This window comes from Sprattus sprattus (genome assembly GCF_963457725.1).
Source record: "Sprattus sprattus genome assembly, chromosome: 19".
NCBI lineage: Eukaryota > Metazoa > Chordata > Actinopteri > Clupeiformes > Clupeidae > Sprattus > Sprattus sprattus.
The window spans coordinates 700,423-718,450 of NC_137917.1; the positions used below are offsets into that span (position 1 = coordinate 700,423).

Here is an 18,028-nt window from a genome sequence, read left to right on the forward strand (position 1 = left end):
TCAGCTCGAACCGCTTAACTTACAAACTTCGTTCAAACTTCGTTCAAACTTCGTTCAAACGTTGTATGCTATGTATTTTTCACTTTTCTAAACTTTATACTTTTTAAGATATTAAAGAAAAACGAATATACATTTTTCCCATTGACTTACATTGGGCCATTATGACATCATAATAGGGTCTTTAAACTGGCTTGCACCTGTGCTTCACTGACACATGCGCCAAATCCAAGGAACCTCTTCTCTGTCCCTCTCAATTTAACTGTAACTAGGAACATTAAGACACCTTCCATTCTCTACTTTTTTTTCTCTCCATCTCTCCATCTTTCTCTCCATCTTTCTCTCTCAGTCAACTTTCTCTCACACTCAATCTCTCTTCTTCACTCCATTTTTATCTCCTTTTTTCAATATTTTCACTCTCTCTTTATCTTTTCATCCAGAGCCACTCTTGTTCACTCTTCTTTCCTTCTTCCACTCTTCTTTCCTTTCTTATTTTCTTCTTCCATTTTTCTTTCCTTCTTCCACTCTTCTTGCCTTTCTTTTTTCCTTCATCCACTCTTCTTTCCTTCTTCCACTTTTCTTTCATTTCTTCACTCTTCTTTCCTTCTTACACTCTTCTTTCCTTCTTTCACTCTTCTTTCTTTTCTTATTTCCTTCTTCCACTCTTATTTCCTTCCTTCACTCTTCTTTCCTTTCTTCTTTCATTATTTCACTCTTCTTTCTTTTCTTCTTTCCTTCTTCCACTCTTCTTTCCTTTCTTCACTCTTCTTTCTTTTCTTCTTTCCTTCTTTCACTCTTCTTTCCTTTCTTCTTTCCTTCTTCCACTCTTCTCTCCTTTCTTCACTCTTCTTTCCTTTTGTCTTTCCTTCTTCCACTCTTCTTTCCTTTCTTCTTTCACTCTTCTTTCTTTTCTTCTTCCTTTCTTAACCTTTGCATTTCATGCACTGGTATTTCCTTCAGGAAATGCATTTTCTAGTTTATTTTAACCTCTCGTTAATTTACCCCAAGCTAAAATCATCAGCTAAATTGCGCGTGCACGTCCTTCTTTAAAAGGCATGAAAGGTCGATAACCAAAGCCAGGATTTTTTTAACAGCAACATAGTCTAAAATCAAATAGGTTAGAATCAGTCTATGTAGCCTATGTCCTTGCCAAAAGGATATCCAAGAAGTAAATTGCATTCATGAGTGTTATGAGGAGGACAGATTTAGCTTCCTGTTCAGACCAGGACAATCGTAAAAGCAACATCTTTGCACACTGCTGACTTACACGAACAAAACAGTATTATTATGAACTCGGAACAGGACATACTTTACTTACAACTTAGTAGTAAAAATGTGTATCACATCAAAAGAAAGCAACAGGTTATCACATGACGGTAGAGGATTATTCTATTTTAGTTCTAAATCAAGAAGACAACTTTTCCTCATTTACATAGCACTTAGCCTTGTCAACATTAACCTTGTTTCTGAAACCACTCTAGCTAAAATCCCATAACGCTTTTCTTGATAAATGTGTAGGCTTTAAGTTAACTCAAATAACGGTAAGAGTGCAAAAAAAGTCTAACTGCAGAGCCCAAAGTAATATAACTGGGACAATGTAGTCGGTAGTTATTTCAGTGTTTCGAAAACGCTAAAAGTAACTAAAATGTATGGAAAATCCATTGTGAGGTAGTTGTAGGAGGGAGACGGTAGGTAGCCTAAGTGGTTGGTTTTGTACTGGGCTCAGGCAGCACAGCTGTACAAATAAGTTCGCTAATGCAACAAACAAGGTAAACTACTGAAACAAAATGACAACAGGTACAAACGGCCTACCTGGTTTCCACAAATATGTAATTCAACAGAAACAGCCCTCTGTGTACATCAACCAAACTAATGACGATGGATTCTGGGAGTTCGCTCTGACTCCCACCGCTAACAGTTTAGTGGTCTTTTCTTCCAGACCACGCGATGTCTGATATCGTCTCTTCCTGCTTATCTTGGACAGTCAGTATAATGTAATTAGGCCCTGACCAAAAAACAAAAGACCCACTCATATCATACAGCACTTGTAAGATTGCCACAGTTATGTATTTTGATTTAAAACTATGAGAAATTAGTACCGAACATCGAATTGTCTATATTTTGTCAGCTGAAAAGAGGACATGGCCTACATGCCATCTACTGATTTGGCCTCCTCACTTACGTTATAACTTTGCTTGAGCGTACTGTTTTTTTTTCTCTCTCCCGACACCACAGCTTTCGTGTTTTTAAAAAAAACCCACAATGAACTGCAAAACTCATTTAATTAACAAAAACACTTTAATTTCCAACCATTTTTTAAAGTAATTTCACAGCAGTACTACACAGCACACATTTGTATAATAACAAATACAAAAAATTGCACACCTCTATTAAATACAAATGATATGTCTCTTTAAAGATAACGATAGTTATTTTCATTTTGTACAAAGTTTTGACAGCAGCACAAGGTCTTCTAGTGGGAAATGGTAAAACAAATTGCTATATTAGGAAGATATTCAACAGTCCTTTCAAAGTATTAAAACCCCATCCTGAGTCATGTCATATTTAAAAAAAAAAAAAAAATACAAAATAAAACCCTCGCAATGTGAATTCACATCAAAATTGGTCCAAGAATTCTTACCTTTGTTGATATACCTCAACGATTGAAGAAACGGGTGCATAGACTTTGAAGAGTTTGTGTTCTAAACTATTTGCTTGCTCTAACTAAGGCCTATTCTATATTTATGGATGTCTTACCAACAGGACATACAGACCCTCTCCTGTAGGTCCTATATGAATGTATTTTCTGGCATACAGTCTCTCAAGCATTCAGGAGGTCTAAGACAAGAGGAGAATACATTATTGCATCCATGTTTTGCCTAGCAAGTCTAAACAAGAAAAGAATGCAAACCTGCATCCATGTATGTTAATATCAAATTTGGTTCAACCAACCAGAAGTACTCTCAAGCTTGGCGTTAAAGAAATCGCTGATAAACACAGACTTTTTGAAAAATCTTTGATTCTCCACCTTAGGATTTTTGCATAGATGAAAACACCAGAGCTGTTGGTTGAAGGGGTGGAGTGTTTACAGATCTCTGAGGGCTTGTTTGTGTAGAGCCCTGCAGGCTCGGCCAGTGTGGATCACTGATGCAGGTGATTAAACAAACTGTGCAAAGCAATTCACAAATGTATGCTGCCCTTCCTTATTGAGGGTTAGGGAATCTAAATGAACACAATGCCACAACAGAAAAGGGACACTGAACAACAAGACATGTAGCTGCATTTTACTTTGTGAACCCTCTCAAGTTGCAAGAGCATGTACGTTTCCTTGTTTTGGTAAATCAAATGTCTTTAAGGAAAGATTTCAGAAGTAATTTGGTAAATGACCCTCTCTATTTAACTGAGTATCAGGATTGTTCAGTACCATGCTCAATACAGGCTGGACAACATAAACTTATAGCCCCCACAGTGAAGGCACTCTTGGTACATGTATGAGGCTTATAGGACCACATCTGCATTAGTGGATCAGATGCTGTGCCTTTGGCATGGAACGTTTAGGTTGCAGGGGTCCTTAAACGCATCACAACATTGTTTATGTTAGGCAGTGCGTTCTATTCCTAGAGATGCATCATCATCAAGAAGATGAGAATGTGATTGCGCCACAGTAGCAGTCGGCCATAGGATACCATGGCCTATCCACTCATGTGGACGCTAACACTTCACCCTATGAAAGAAGGCTCAGACTCTACTACCACCAGCTGGATGAGGAATAAATATCATCGAAAAAGGCACAGAGCAGCAATTCTGTAACACCAATGACCCACTGACATTCTGGCACACATAGGCAGATAACACACATACTCTGCCATTAAAATAGGCACTGGCTACGGAATCGGATCAATAGCGCAATATTGCTACGGAATTACATAGCGTGAATATTATTGATTTGGAATGTTTTTTTTCCGTGCCAATAGTATATCTACTGCCACGGAAGGATTTTGCGTAGTTTTGTTTCGTATGGCTTATTCCCATTCCGTAGCATTAGGGACCATCATGTTTGTCAGTGGAGTGGGTTCAAAGAATGGTTGCTTCCCCGCTATGAGGAATCGTAGTGTGCTCTTAGTCAATAGGGCACTGCTTGGCACAGGCACCGTCCACGGCCCCCTCTTGGTGCGCCTCTATGACGTGGTTTAATCAGTGTAGGCCGTATGTTTAGTCAGTAACTCTGACATCATAAATTGATTAAAGTTACTGACCACTATACCACCGATACACACCAGGGAGCGCAGACTATTAATGGCCTACTGACACGGATCCGTAGTAATAGTGCAATAGTTCCTTATTGCCAAAGAATCCGTACCAATAGCCACTCCGATTATAATATTAATCAATCAATGTTCAAAATTAGTTGATGGTGTCTATTCATTGAGTGCAATGCACCTTATCGACATCTAGGAAGAACTTGACTACTTTGTTTTACTTTGACTACTTTTGTCTTCACAGCGAGAGATTAGTGGTTCCTAGGTGGTGGAATGACATTACCTAGTGCTATCCAATCAAGTGACAGCCATGGTACAGTCAAAGAGTATTACAAAGCGTTTAAAGACTCGCCTCGTTAGAACTTATCTGTCATCAAATGTATTAGTTCAAGACCTTTTATTTATTATAGTTATAGTTTATATTATTATTGTTAAATGTACCATCTGATATACAATATTGTTTAAAGCATTTACTGTAGTTGATTGCTGATCATATCGTTTTACTTTCTTTTCTTTAGGTCACTTTGGACAAAAGCGTTTGCTAAATACCATAACTATTTTCATCCTTTGTGTCTCAAGACCAGCTGATATTAGTTAAATAATAGGTGCATTTTATAAAGGCTTAAGGGCTATCTGTCGGTGGATGCTTGTAGCACATGTAGAACACCATAGACTATGTGTGTGCATGTGGAAATGAATTGACATGTAAGCAGACTAACATTTCTGTAATGAACAGCATTGCAAATTCAAAACTGATTTGGGCTTCCATGTCCCTTTGCTCTCCTCAAATTCACAATTTGACCTCTACACAACACAATGTGTAGTGTGATTGCTCAGCAGTAGTAGAGGATCACTATACAGTAACTGCACGGATCAGACATGGGAATGAAAGCAGTGCACAGGCAAAGGGGCCAAAATTGTGTTTAACAAACTATACAAGAACACACATATTTTGATGACTAGACATCTCTATCATTTCATTAATCTGCACCTCCTCTGCAGAAACAGGGATGCCAAGTAGGCTATCACATAATTGTGCATTCTCTGTCTCCAAAAAACAGCTGTTTGTTAATCAATACATTTGATGAAGGTATGAGGGCAATCTGCTTGTGTATTCTTGTATATTCTGTTAAACACAGTATTTGTGCAAATGTGGTTTGAAGACAGATGGGCTATGAACACAGTATTATTACAGGGAAACTGCACCAGTTTAACAGAGTTGTTAGTGACACAGTCTACTGCCTTCGCTTTCTTAATGTTTCGGTCATAGTATCATCACTACACATTTTTTGCAATAGGATGATGCATATATCCTAACCATATCTAATTCTAAGAAATCAGCAATTTCATGCTTTTTCATAGATTTTTCCGTGTCTCTATACCAGTAAACCATAATAAATAAGTTAAAGTTATTGGTGAGTTTTTCAGTGGATTTACTGATGTGTTGGTTGTCATCTTGTGTTACATCACAAGTTTACAACAACTCACTTGGCCCTACACAAAATATTGTCAATTTGCCGTTTTGTAAGCGTGTAGGTGGATGGTCATTTTCAATGACAGAAACTCACGGCATTTCAGAAACGTATCAAACTACACATCAAAAATATTACTTAGTTACATTGGCCTGCTAGCATCTTTTCGAAGCAGTTGTACCATTAGCCACCCCAGGCGTGCAGGTAAAGTTAGTTTCGGTCCAGTTAAACCGTTTCAACCAACCTAACTTAAAATCCCTCAAATTAAAGAGTATACACCAATGAGTACCACATTTTAAATTCCCGTCAAATACAAAATCACAGGGTTATCTGCATGGTTTTCACCGGGCCAATATATCATCTAACGTCAGCCTACAATGTTGATCCAGTGTTTTACGTTAGCAAAATCGAATCATTCCAGTGAAAAAGGTTTTCACTAATCCTGCGTATCTTGCAACAAGATAAAAGACAGACCATCCAGTTAGCTGGAACATGAATGTTAATTCTCCTCCTACAAAACACGACTTTAACATTCACATCTCCCTCATTTTCAACAAACTAATTATATGGACCGTTTACCACTGTTATACAAATGGTTGATGTGACGTCAAATGCTGTTCTTTCTAAGAATCTAGCTGGTTGAATATTTACAATGCCAGAAACTTGTGGCCTTTAAAATGCACAACCTCAGCATACCATATGCCTTCCTCGTTCAGGACTACTGATTCTCAGCATACCACTCCAGGTCAAGTATTAAGAAGATGCTTTTGTCTAAAGCGATTTGCAAGGGCGTCCTGGCAAGGAATCGCCATCAACTGCTTAGAAGGCAGCAATGCTAACCATTATACCAGCGACACACATCATTCCCCCCCCCCCTCATTTCAATGGGAAAATAAGCAACTAAAAACGCCAATCAATTAACTAAGTACAAGCATTAGGACGGACCTGTTGCCGATATCAGTCGAACCAGTCTTTGACCTGTTATCGATATCATAAAAACCATGGGAGTTGAAACGGCTCCAAAAACGGAATAATAAAAATAATAATTAAACTTAAGAAAAACAATATGTGATTGTGCAAGGATAGGCAGTACAGTCTGAGATTCATCGTTTCCCCAAGCCTTAAATGGAAGACTCCACCTTTAGCTTAAAGCTGCTATTTCGGGGTTCCAGCTTCAGCTCACTGGGCTTGTCCAGGTGGTACTCCACAGTGATGCTAGGGTCTGTGCCGATCTGACCAGGCTCTTCTTCCTCATCCTCCGGCGTGTCAGGGTAGATGACGAGAAACGCAGCAGCAAAAAAGCCCAGGACAGAACCTCCTGATGCCACCATGGGGATGACCCTCACTGTGCCCACGGCATCTACCACTGCACCCAGCGCTGAAGCCACCAGGATCTGGGCTATGTACACCTGACATGACAGGATGGCACAGTCGATGCCAAAACCCCTTCTGGAGTTGCCTGGGCTGTGATGGATGTACTATATGAAGAGAAAAGTTGTCAGAAAGCACACAATTGGCTTACATTTCACAGAGATTTACAACACTAGCCCCTTATACATGTGTCAATGTGATCCGATCACATTGCGTCGGTTCCGATAGAAACTCGTGATACGGTTACAATTGCCTCATGTAGCACTGGCCTAGATGTGATCTGATCGTTTTTCCGCCGATGTCTGAGCCTTTCGAGAGAGGTGGTTTACACCGATCGTTCAGCTCAGAAAAGAGCGTGTCAAATCAGGCCGATGTGCCATGGGGGAGGCGGTGACAGGAGGCTAGGAAGTTAGAGGCTATAAGTTCTTGCCTGTTCTTGAAAGGAGACTGATCCAATAGGATAGGCCTACCATTTTTTATCATTGTAATAAAACGCAATTTGGTACACCATTTTAATATGGTAATATAGCCTACTGTTTTTTGCAAAATGAAAGAAAGCATATTAAGGAAACGCCAACTCGAGCCTATTAATTCCGAAATTTCACCACATTGTAGGCTATATACTGTAACAACCCCAACACTTGCCTGCTTCCCTTGTAAATCAAAGTTTTCCGACTATTTATCTTACCTTCTTTCTTAGCTGTTGATGTTACTGAGCTAGAAGTTTAACTTGTTCTGAACATCTCGCGCTGAGTCAAATCACTCCATCACTCTTTGAAATTCCTTATTCCACAAGTGGTAGGCTACAAAGACTGGCTATTTTAAAATATAACTAAAAGCCTAACGAAACAAAATAACCCAGGCAGTTTCATCTACGAGACGTTAAGGCTTCTTCCAATACTGACAGCTGACTTATAGCTTGCTGGTTGGCGCTGCAAGGAGACGCGACATTTGAGGGATCGTCGCTTAATTTAAACCTTTTTTGCTTCCGTTAGTGTGTGTGTGTGTGTGATAGAGACAGAGAGGACTCAGTGAAACATCGGAAAACACCGTGTCTCTTAAGCCTTAAGCTATCAATCACCCCCACAATGAAATATGCCATTACAGTCGCGACAAACTTCTTGGCATTGTGGTGCGCCCAAAACGCAAGCTATAAACGTAGCCATAATGTAACCAAAATATACCTCTGCTGATATGCCTAACCTTCGTTCTATTTAGAATTTGTCTTAGCACTATGCAGGAATAAAATAGCATCTACAGTGTCAGGATTCAGGCGAGAGCGCCTGGCTTCTATAACGCGCCCAGCTGCACTGAAGGAGCGCTCACTCGCAGCACTTGTTGCTGGAACGCATAGAATTCGTTTTGCAAGGTGCTGTAGTCGTGGGAACGACTGGCCTTGTTTCTCCCAAAAGGAAAGTAGATTTTCCTCTGCTGATCCCGCGTCTATATGGAAGTTTGTAGAGAGATTGCGGGGGAGTAAAATGCTCCGCTGCCGAAGTAGATTACATGTTTTTAACTTCAGGGTTAATTCCCTTTCCTTTACGTCTGCTGCTGGCTAGTAAATACAGACAGCCGGGAAGGTTAACAAACGGAATTAAATTGCTACACATTACACACGCTATGTTTTAATAAAACCCACGTTACTCACATACTGGTTAACACTGTTTGTTACAGCACATAAATGTTTGTCGCTACATCCAAACGCGTCACCGTTGGCCCTCCCTGTATGTGCTCCAGCCGCACCATTTTACTTGCAATGTGAATCATTTAATTTAAATATGCTTATTGCCATTTGTTGCACCTTAATCAATTTCTACAAACATGATATGCTATGTATGGTGTAGTAGACTGAGACTCTATTCACTACTGCACAAAAACTAGACACGTTTGCAAAACTAGACGTTTGAAATGAAGTAGGTAAATCAACTTTCGCCAATATCTCCGTAAGGGAGATGGGTTATGTGCTCAAATTTCCTGGGATCAAAGAAGACGTATTCATGTGCAAACTAAAAATCACGTCTCAGGATTGCTGCGCATGCAAGTTATTCCGGGTGTATCAACTCAGTGTTTCCCCTACCATTGTATAAGGGGGGCGCCCCGCCCCCCCTGGAAGGTCAAGTTAACTTTGCTAAATTTTATTTTCTATAAAGCGCCAGATCACAACGGAAGTCATTTAAGGATACATTTCTTATAGAACAGGTCTATAGCTTGTTCTTTTATATACACAATAAATAGCTTTGTGTTATTTATCTTATTTGCACGACGGCATGTCATTTTTGTCACTAGATGATCGCGCATTTACAATTGTCCTCTGCTCTCTGTATCGCGCAAGGCGGAGTCATGCTCTGATGCGCACACGTTACTTTCTGTTTGAAAATAAGATCGCAGATAGTGTTTGCCGGCTGACGTGCGGCTCGGCTCCAGCTCGAGTGCTGCTCACTGACTTTTCTCTTGGTGTACAGAATTTTCATATTGTAAAAAAAAAAACATCTAAAATGCATATTTTGCACGCAATATATTTGGAAATACAGACAAAAAGCTGTCCGATTTGAATGGGGTATTTATTCATGTATATTTTGTCATCACTCGATCTTGAGAGATGTCTTCAAGTAACGTTAATGTTCCAAACATGAAACATTCTAATGTGTGCACCAAGTCTCAGAGAGTTACTAGCCAGACTAGCTGTAAGTACTGAAAGAATGCCATGGATTCAGCAAAGCGTAAAGCTAAACGAAAGTATGAAGATGAACACCGGACGTTCTTGTCTGAAATATGTAGACGTCACTGTCGCATTTTAAAGCCTTGAACTTGACACACAACGCTAACATAGCCCAGGAGTTCCTAAAGGCACAGAGCTGGGCAAGCACAAGGTACATACTTTGATACGTCAGTCAGAGAAACAGACTCGGCTTTTTTGGGAAATGTACGAAGTACTCTGAAACGGTCACGTTGGCATCGTATCAAGTGACATGGAATATTGCTCGATCAAAAAAGTCATATAGTGAGGGAGAGTTTGAAAATCGAACAGAGGATATCTGACATTAACTATAATGAGCACCTATCTCAGCAGATGTCTTCAATATGTTTATTTTTGTGCCATATTTTAAATCTACATTTGTTAATTTCTCTTCCTAAAACCCATTACAGGACACTATTTAAAAGATTATTTAAAAAAAGGGGGGGGGGGGGGGGGCAACTGCTGTGATTAAGCTCTTCTCCAGGCACAGTCTGTTTCTCTGCTTTGTTTTGATCACAGTCGTTGCAGAGAAGGAGGCCTCACATAAATATGTGGAGGCAAAGGGTAGTAGCTGCTCCTAAGCTTTCTCTCCCAGGTCAGGGTGCTCCTGCTTCACAGACATCCAAAACAAATCTCAGCAGATGTCTTCAATATGTTTATATTTGTGCCATATTTTAAATCTAAATTTGATCATTTCTCTTCCTAAAACCCACTAGAGGACACTATTTAAAAGGTTATTTTAAAAAAAATCTTATGGGGGAGCATGCCCCCAGACCACCCTAGTTTTGCTGTGTCACAGGGAAAATTATAGGTATTATGTAGGGGCTTATCCCCCCTCAAAAGTGGGAAGCTCCCGCGAAATAAGGAATTTTAGGTCGAAACGTAACGACAAGAGCCGATTCCCTTAAAAATGTTCACACCTACACGCGAATACGATACGATAAACTGATCAGATCATATTGACACATGTATATGGGCCTACTGAACTCTTTCCACTTTGGTTTCTACTGTTAGAATTTCTCTCATCCTAGACTACGTTATTAAGTCATGGGAGTGTTTGCATAATAACAAAACAGTTATATTATATGTATTAAACTGATACCTACCTCCTTACTTTCATGGTACTGACCCAAAAGGGCATATGGACAGTAGGAGATACTCATGGAAAAGACTCCCATGGTGCTTATCATCACCATGGCAACATAGACGTTGGGGAAGATAGCCATCACTGCAGTCCCCACTGCAAAGCCCAAAGTGCCTAGCATATAGACGATCTTGATGCTGAGGTCAAAGTTGTCCAGGTATTTCTGGAGTACCACTGTAGGGGGAAAAAAATATCTGTGTCCATTCAGCAGAACATTGCACAAAATTGGAATTGGAAACTAAGTGTTATGATTGCCTTCATCTGAACCACATCTGATGTCACCATTTTAAAGATCTTTTCTATTCATTACTGGGTATTAAAGTGCATCTGCAAAGATGTAGGATCAAACATGGGTGTCAGTAAGAGAGGAAAGAACAAAGAGTGAAGTGTCATGTGTGATGGGAGTAGATGTCGGTGACCCACCTGAGCAGACAGCAGCTGTAGCAGCATAGATCACCAATCCCCAGCAGCCCATCTGAACGCCTTTAAGGTAGTTCTGCAGTTCTGTGGAGTTGGCAGCAGCCTGGAAAGAAGAGGATATACATAAGTAACCCCGGCGCACCACACACACTTTCACGAGTTGCTTGAGCTGAAAGGTACCAGCCTGAAATTCTGGCCAAAGAATTTCAGCTCATCAGCCAATCAAATTACACCCCTCCATTCCATGCTCCTGAAGCAAGGTGTTGATTGTTGAAGGTGTTGCTGGAATAGTATATGGTTCGGTCCAAGCCGATTGGTTTATTTCCCTACTTCTGGACAGCTACAGGAACGAGATTACGGACTGCAACTTTATAGCTTGTTAGCTACCACTAATAAAGACATGTGACTCTGTTGCTCCTGTGTGTTCCTATATTAAAGGTACTTTTCTCCATTGATAGCTGCTCTTATGAATAATACGCAATGGAAATGTGATGAGAAACAAAAGCTGTGTCAATTTACCATTGGGTCTCCATTAAAGATGACCTGGCCCATGAAGTCGGTATAGAAGACAGCTTCTGCCATGATGGCAAACCAGGTGAGCAGGTGGCAAAGGCAGAGGCAGGCAAGCTGCCGCGGCATCTTCAGCATGGACAGCCACAACAGCTTTACAGTGGTGCCCGCCTCCCCGTCCTCACTCTCCTCGTCCTCGCTGCTGGACTCGGACAGGCCTCTCTCTTGCAGACGGCGTCCTGGTCGCCGGGGCAGTTCATAGATGTCATTCATGCTGCGGGAGGAAGTGATGCGCATGGGCGACATGTTGGCACGGGTACGACGTGACCGCATTAAGGCTACTCGGCCGTAGTAGGAGAAGGTGAATGAAGGCTGCCGGTAGAAGGAGAAGTGCCGGTGCCGTGGAGGGGCGCAGGGCAGTCGCTGACTTGCTTTGTTTGCCAGAGCGATGGCGCCCGAGCTGGAACCAGCCAGAGCTCCATTCCCGGCCTTGCTGGCCCCAGAGAGCCACTCATCCCTGCTGGCCGACGCCTGTGCCCGGGAATGCGGACTGCTTCCATAATACTGCAAAGGGCTCTGCTCTGTTGGTTGAAAGTCCTGGAAGAAAGCATCGTCATTACTCACAAATGGAGAGTCTACATCAGGAATTAAACCCAGAGTCCGATCCCGATCCAGGTCTGGGTCAAGCTCGATGGTGGCATCTGGCATCGCCAGAACTGAGTCACTTTTGCTCCGCACCATGTCCACATTGAGGAAGTCCATCTTCACTTCCTGCTCGTTCTGGTCATGCTCATCTTTGCCAGACTCCTCTTCACCAATGAAGTCCAACTTGGGCAGACTGCCATTGGCACGGAACAGAGACAGGTCATCTACTTCTTCACCCTCCAGACCTTCACGGCGGTGCCTACTGTATGGCTGCTCTTTGATGCTGAACAGATGAAGTGTCACTGATATAATGAAGAAGATGGCAGCAAAGAAAAAGAGAACCTGCTCCTGGGCCTGGAAGGCTTTGCCTATAGCAGTGTGAGTCCAGTCCAAACCTCCCAGCATATAACCCACTGCCCCTCCCAGTCCTACCAGAAGGGGAAGGGATTATTTGATTTTTGAAAGAATTAAGGAATATGAATAAGAAAATGTAATGTCATTTTGTCAATGTCACTTTAAGTATTGTACATCTTACAAAAAAATACTTCACATACCATATTTATGGTGACCTGTTATTATAAAACTAAAAATAGAAACTGTTTATGCATTATAAAATCTATTTTAAAACACCTCTATAGACAGACATCACAAAGATCCCAGAGTAAAACGTTTTCAGTGATATCAGGTTTGCATTTTTGCAAATTAAAGAAAATCAGAAGGCCTTGAACAACCTACATAAACACTAATCTACATTCTATACAGGACAGCAGGGATTATACATCACCCAAATCCAGGTGGAAAGTTTAGCTAGAAAAATAAAACAAAAAGGTTAAAGGTTTGCTTGGCTTGACATTTACTACCAACAGTTAACCTTTAAACTTAATCTCTCACTGTTTCATGGGAAAAAAATAAACCCCAACAAAGGTTGGGTCTATTTTCACACTGGTTTCCAATTTGAGCATATGAATACTATGTGGTGTGTGCCTACCAGCTGAAAAGGCGTGAATATTCAAGGCCATGTCCTGCTCCTCTGTGTCAGCCACATCCAGCAGGTAGGCTCGGATTGGGCCCTCAGAGGCATCTGCACAGAAGTCCAGCACCACCACGCCAAGCACCGTCAGCACTATGCCAACAGGCTGACTCCCAACCACATCCCCCATGGCCAAACCTGACACAGACAATAAAGGAGTTAAGAACCAGCAGATTTGATCAGTAAAAAAAAAATATATATATATACAGTATATGTATGTATCTGCATCTGCAGAAATATAACCAAACACACATAGTTGCATTGTCTTTCCTCTTCCAGAGTGATGGCTGCTAATCCCTTACCAATCACAGCGCCATTGAGAAACAGGGCTACTCCCATCAGCATCCCCACACAGAGGGCCAGGATGAAGGGTCTTCTGCGGCCCCATCGCAGAGTGCAGCGGTCACTGGCAGAGCCAATCAGAGGGGTGAAGATCAGACCAAGGACAGGGCTGAGAAACCACGTCAGACTGTAGTACTGCTCTGGCAGACCTAGGAACAGTCACACCAAACAAAACAAGAGACCAACTCCTTCAAACAACTATGATTGTTTCTGCTGCAAACAAACTCATTATTTATTAGGAATTTATGTTCAGCTAAAAAGACAGAACCTACTCAGACACTCACATTAAACAGCGCATTAGCAAGCAGTGAAGTGCTCACTATTTGAGCAGCATTAAGCTCCTGAACCAGGCTTTTACCTCTCTTTCAACTATTCCCACCTCAATTCAGGAATCAGGTCAGAAGCTGTGTCTGCATCACAGGGCCTTTCATTTAGAGGATGCAAAATACATTTTGTGACCAAGGCAAACCCTGGTTCAACAGCCTAACAAACTCCTTGTAGTCATCGATGGTTGTTGCTAAGAGAATTAGTCTTGCCGACATTTAGAAAAATTTAACTTCAGGGCTTAACACTATGGTTCAGATTTTGGAGTTAAATAAAAATTAACACTTTTAGCACAATTTAAGTGAGAATAAGCTCATTTTGAATCATCTTCAAAGTGGCTTTCTAGGAACAGGATACTAGGCCATTGCTTTCCAGGAGTTGCTTTCCCTGTCAGGAGCTATGAGCTAATCTTGCCGTCAGCAGGTAGGCCTAACCACCCCCAAACCCCACACCCATCCCACACAATTACAGCCATTATATCCACAGCATGTTTGATTCACTTTGTTGGAACCAGTTACGGATGTTTCCATTTATTTGGTGATGACCTCACAAATTTTCCACTACAGAAAAACAGCATCAGAAAAATGTGCCGACTCACACATTCCAATCATTCCAACCAATCTATCCCTGGCTGTTGTTTTTTTCCCTCTTTTTTTTTTGGCAATGGAGAATAAAACAGGTGTCTGTCAGGCAACTTCAAGGTTACTAAAAAGACCAACTGATTCCTTTGTTTTACAAACAGTTTATGTATGCACAACACTGTGACAGTGAGAGAAGGTAAAGGCTAAAGCGTACATCCACCTTACCTATCTGTAGTAGTACAGGTGTGACCAGGGCAGTCTCCATTGCATAACAGAATTCCCGGCCAAACATGACAGCTCCATTCATGACCCATTTGCGCAGTGGGATGCGCCTGGTGGGCCCTTCACTGGCTGATCCATCCTGGCTCTCTGCTTCGTGGTTGCACACCTTCGCTTTCTGCAAAATGCCACTCTGACTCTTCTCTGGCAGATCCATTGCCTTATCCAGAACACACGCTGCATCTGCGTTGGCGGTCTTGGGAGCCATGGCGTCCTTCATGTACCTGTTCGGATTGATGAACGGGACACTTGATTGTCCTGAGCTCTTATTCTCCAGTACCCCTTCTTCAGAACGTCCAAGAGGATGTTGTCCAATCCACACTCATGGGGGATTTCACATGGGAACAAGCAGATTAGTTGACTGAGGTAGCTAGAATTGCACCATTTGGTTTGGTAGACTGTCTAGCACAGTTAACAGTTACAAATCCATATAGATTTTAGAAATGGAGGTAGACAAGGCATGGCTTCCTTAGAGTAGAAGCACAGGGGAGAAGTTATGGGAGGGAAGATCTGCCAGTGAGATGTGAAGGCTTCTTGGTGCATCCCCACTGAGCCTGTGATAGACAGAAGCATTTAGAACTCAGAAACTGTTCACCAGGCCAATCAATTACTTAACATGGTTGAGTAACTCAAAAATAAGAGGAACTAAGACACGCAAGTCACAAACATGTCTTCATAGCATTAACATTTTCAAAGTGGACAGCATAGCAAATAGGCTCAACGAACATGTCAGCGCATCATCCTCACAAATATCGGGGTGAGTTGGCAGCTCAGGATTTTGAACAGCAGATTTACTGCATGTCAGAGATCTCAAGGGTTAAATTAATATGGTTTGAGTAATAAAGCACTGATGCAATATCCTGAGTTAAACCAACCAACAGACTCAAAAGCAGTTGAAAAATGCAAGCAGTCAGTAGCATAATATACACTATAATATATACACTGATATATATACCTCGCTCACTATATATATTATAAATATTACTGATTTCGTGTTGAAGTGCATAAACTTGGACAGAGAAGAGCTAAATCGAACCCACAATATTTAACTTGTCTTCATAAAGTAAAGCGTACCTGGTGTGAGTCCCAAGAAATGGCTAGCTAAAATTGCATGGTTCTTGTCAAGAAAAAAGCGGCTCCCGTGTACATTACAATCTCGTAGGCAACAAGGAAAAAGTATTCGTATCAGCAGGTTGGTCATGCCAGTGATTGGCAAGGAACACAGTGCTTTCTGCACTTGCCCATCCCCCTTAGTACGTTTCTGAAGCAAAACTCCACCCTTGAAGAATCAACTCAGGAATTTTCCAGCAAAGGAGTATGAGCCTGTCAAAACATGTTTAAACCAGGTGAAAATCAGGTGATGGTCAACCTCCTAGAATTCAGTGCATGTACGTTTGGTATGGAGCTTTATTCCTGTCTTTATTCGTAAGCGTGTTCTTTCAGTTTGCAAGCATGAAACCCTGCCCTCGCACTCAAAAACCCAGTCTTTGCACGCAAAATGTGCTCTGCTTACGCTCAAACTGTGTGCTCGCACTCAAAAACCTAGTCTTTGCGAGCAAAATGTGCTGTGCTTACGCTCAAACTGTGTGCTCGCACTCAGATACACCGTTGCGCGCACACATTTCCTGCTTGCACTCATATTTTCCGCGTGCTTGCGAAAAGTCTCCTTGCAGATTTTTTCTGCTTGCGGATTTTTTCGTGGGCAACCAATAGAATGCCAGATGTAGTGTTGACCAATGAAATGCTCGCTCGCCTGGTTGATGGTGCGTTCGCTTTAGTTCAGGACTTACTCTGTAACCCATAGACATGCGATCTCAACGAGGTTCACCCATAGCTCCTCCCTTAAACAATCCCAACTGAAGAGTCTAGCTAGCCACTGCTAGTGGATCGTCAGCCAACTCGTAAACATAACTCGGTTCACCCTCTCCCGGTCTTTTTTCCCAACTGAAGAGTCTAGTCAACATGGACCAAAGTGAAGGACCTAGGGTAAGTTTTGCATTTTAATGTTTTGCTAACGTCTTTCAAATTGAATCGCTAAAGTATTGTTTGCAGGAACAAAATTCTGTTTTAGTGTTCATGAATGGGAAACGTAACCAGCTAACACAGTAGATCAAATTAGTTCAACTTTAACGTTTACGTTGCTTTCTGCTCTATCAGATAGGTTTAATATTGAAAATATGGTTAACCGTCCCCACTTGCAGGTATCATGGTATGCAGGTATGTCTACAATTAAATCATATTTATTGCCTTCTTTTCTTACAGAACCTGCTTAGACGTCACATCTTGGAAAGATTGCTAAACAAGTTGCAAAATGCAGTCAGCCATCCTGACCCAGACCTCGACTATCTTAATTTCATGTGCACCCATGAATTAATAGTGGTTGACGCATTAGCAGAGCAAATAGAGTTGCCAGTGGATATAGTAAATGCCCTTAGAGAACTGACCAACCAGGTTAGACATCAGGTAGAAAATGAGCAATGCATTCCATCCGTTGTTGAGATACAGGCAGTGCAAGGGGCAAGGGGGCGACCGAAATTAATCATTCAACGGGACATGTTACAGTCCTTGATTGACACCCAATTACCCATACCATGCATATCTAAATTGCTGGGAGTCAGCGAGGTGACAGTATTCCGCCGAATGGCGGAATTTGGAATTTCTGTGTCAGGGTCCTACAGTACGATGTCAGACCAGGAGCTTGACACTTTAGTGTCTGAAATCAAAGCTCAGATGCCCTATATTGGCTACAGGTTAGTTATGGGAAGACTGAAGTCCTTAGGCCACAGGGTACAGTGGAGCAGAATGAAGGCAGCTATGCACAGAGTAGATGCAGTTGGGATTCTTGCTCGTTTGACACAGTTAGGCTGTGTTGTGAGGAGAAGCTATTCTGTAAGGGCACCCCTTTCTCTTGTGCATG

At 41.7% G+C, this 18,028-nt stretch overlaps 1 protein-coding gene across 1 annotated transcript; it reads right to left on the reverse strand.

Annotated features, from left to right (window-relative positions):
* Positions 1-6,849: 6,849 nt before the first annotated feature.
* Positions 6,850-15,331, reverse strand: slc45a4b (solute carrier family 45 member 4b; the record flags this gene model as incomplete). Its single annotated transcript, XM_080857669.1, has 7 exons — positions 6,850-7,206; positions 10,943-11,154; positions 11,404-11,503; positions 11,920-12,983; positions 13,544-13,723; positions 13,888-14,076; positions 15,058-15,331. 7 exons carry the CDS (start codon positions 15,329-15,331, stop codon positions 6,850-6,852), a joined length of 2,376 nt encoding a protein of 791 aa, XP_080713795.1.
* Between the last annotated feature and the right edge of the window lie 2,697 nt (positions 15,332-18,028).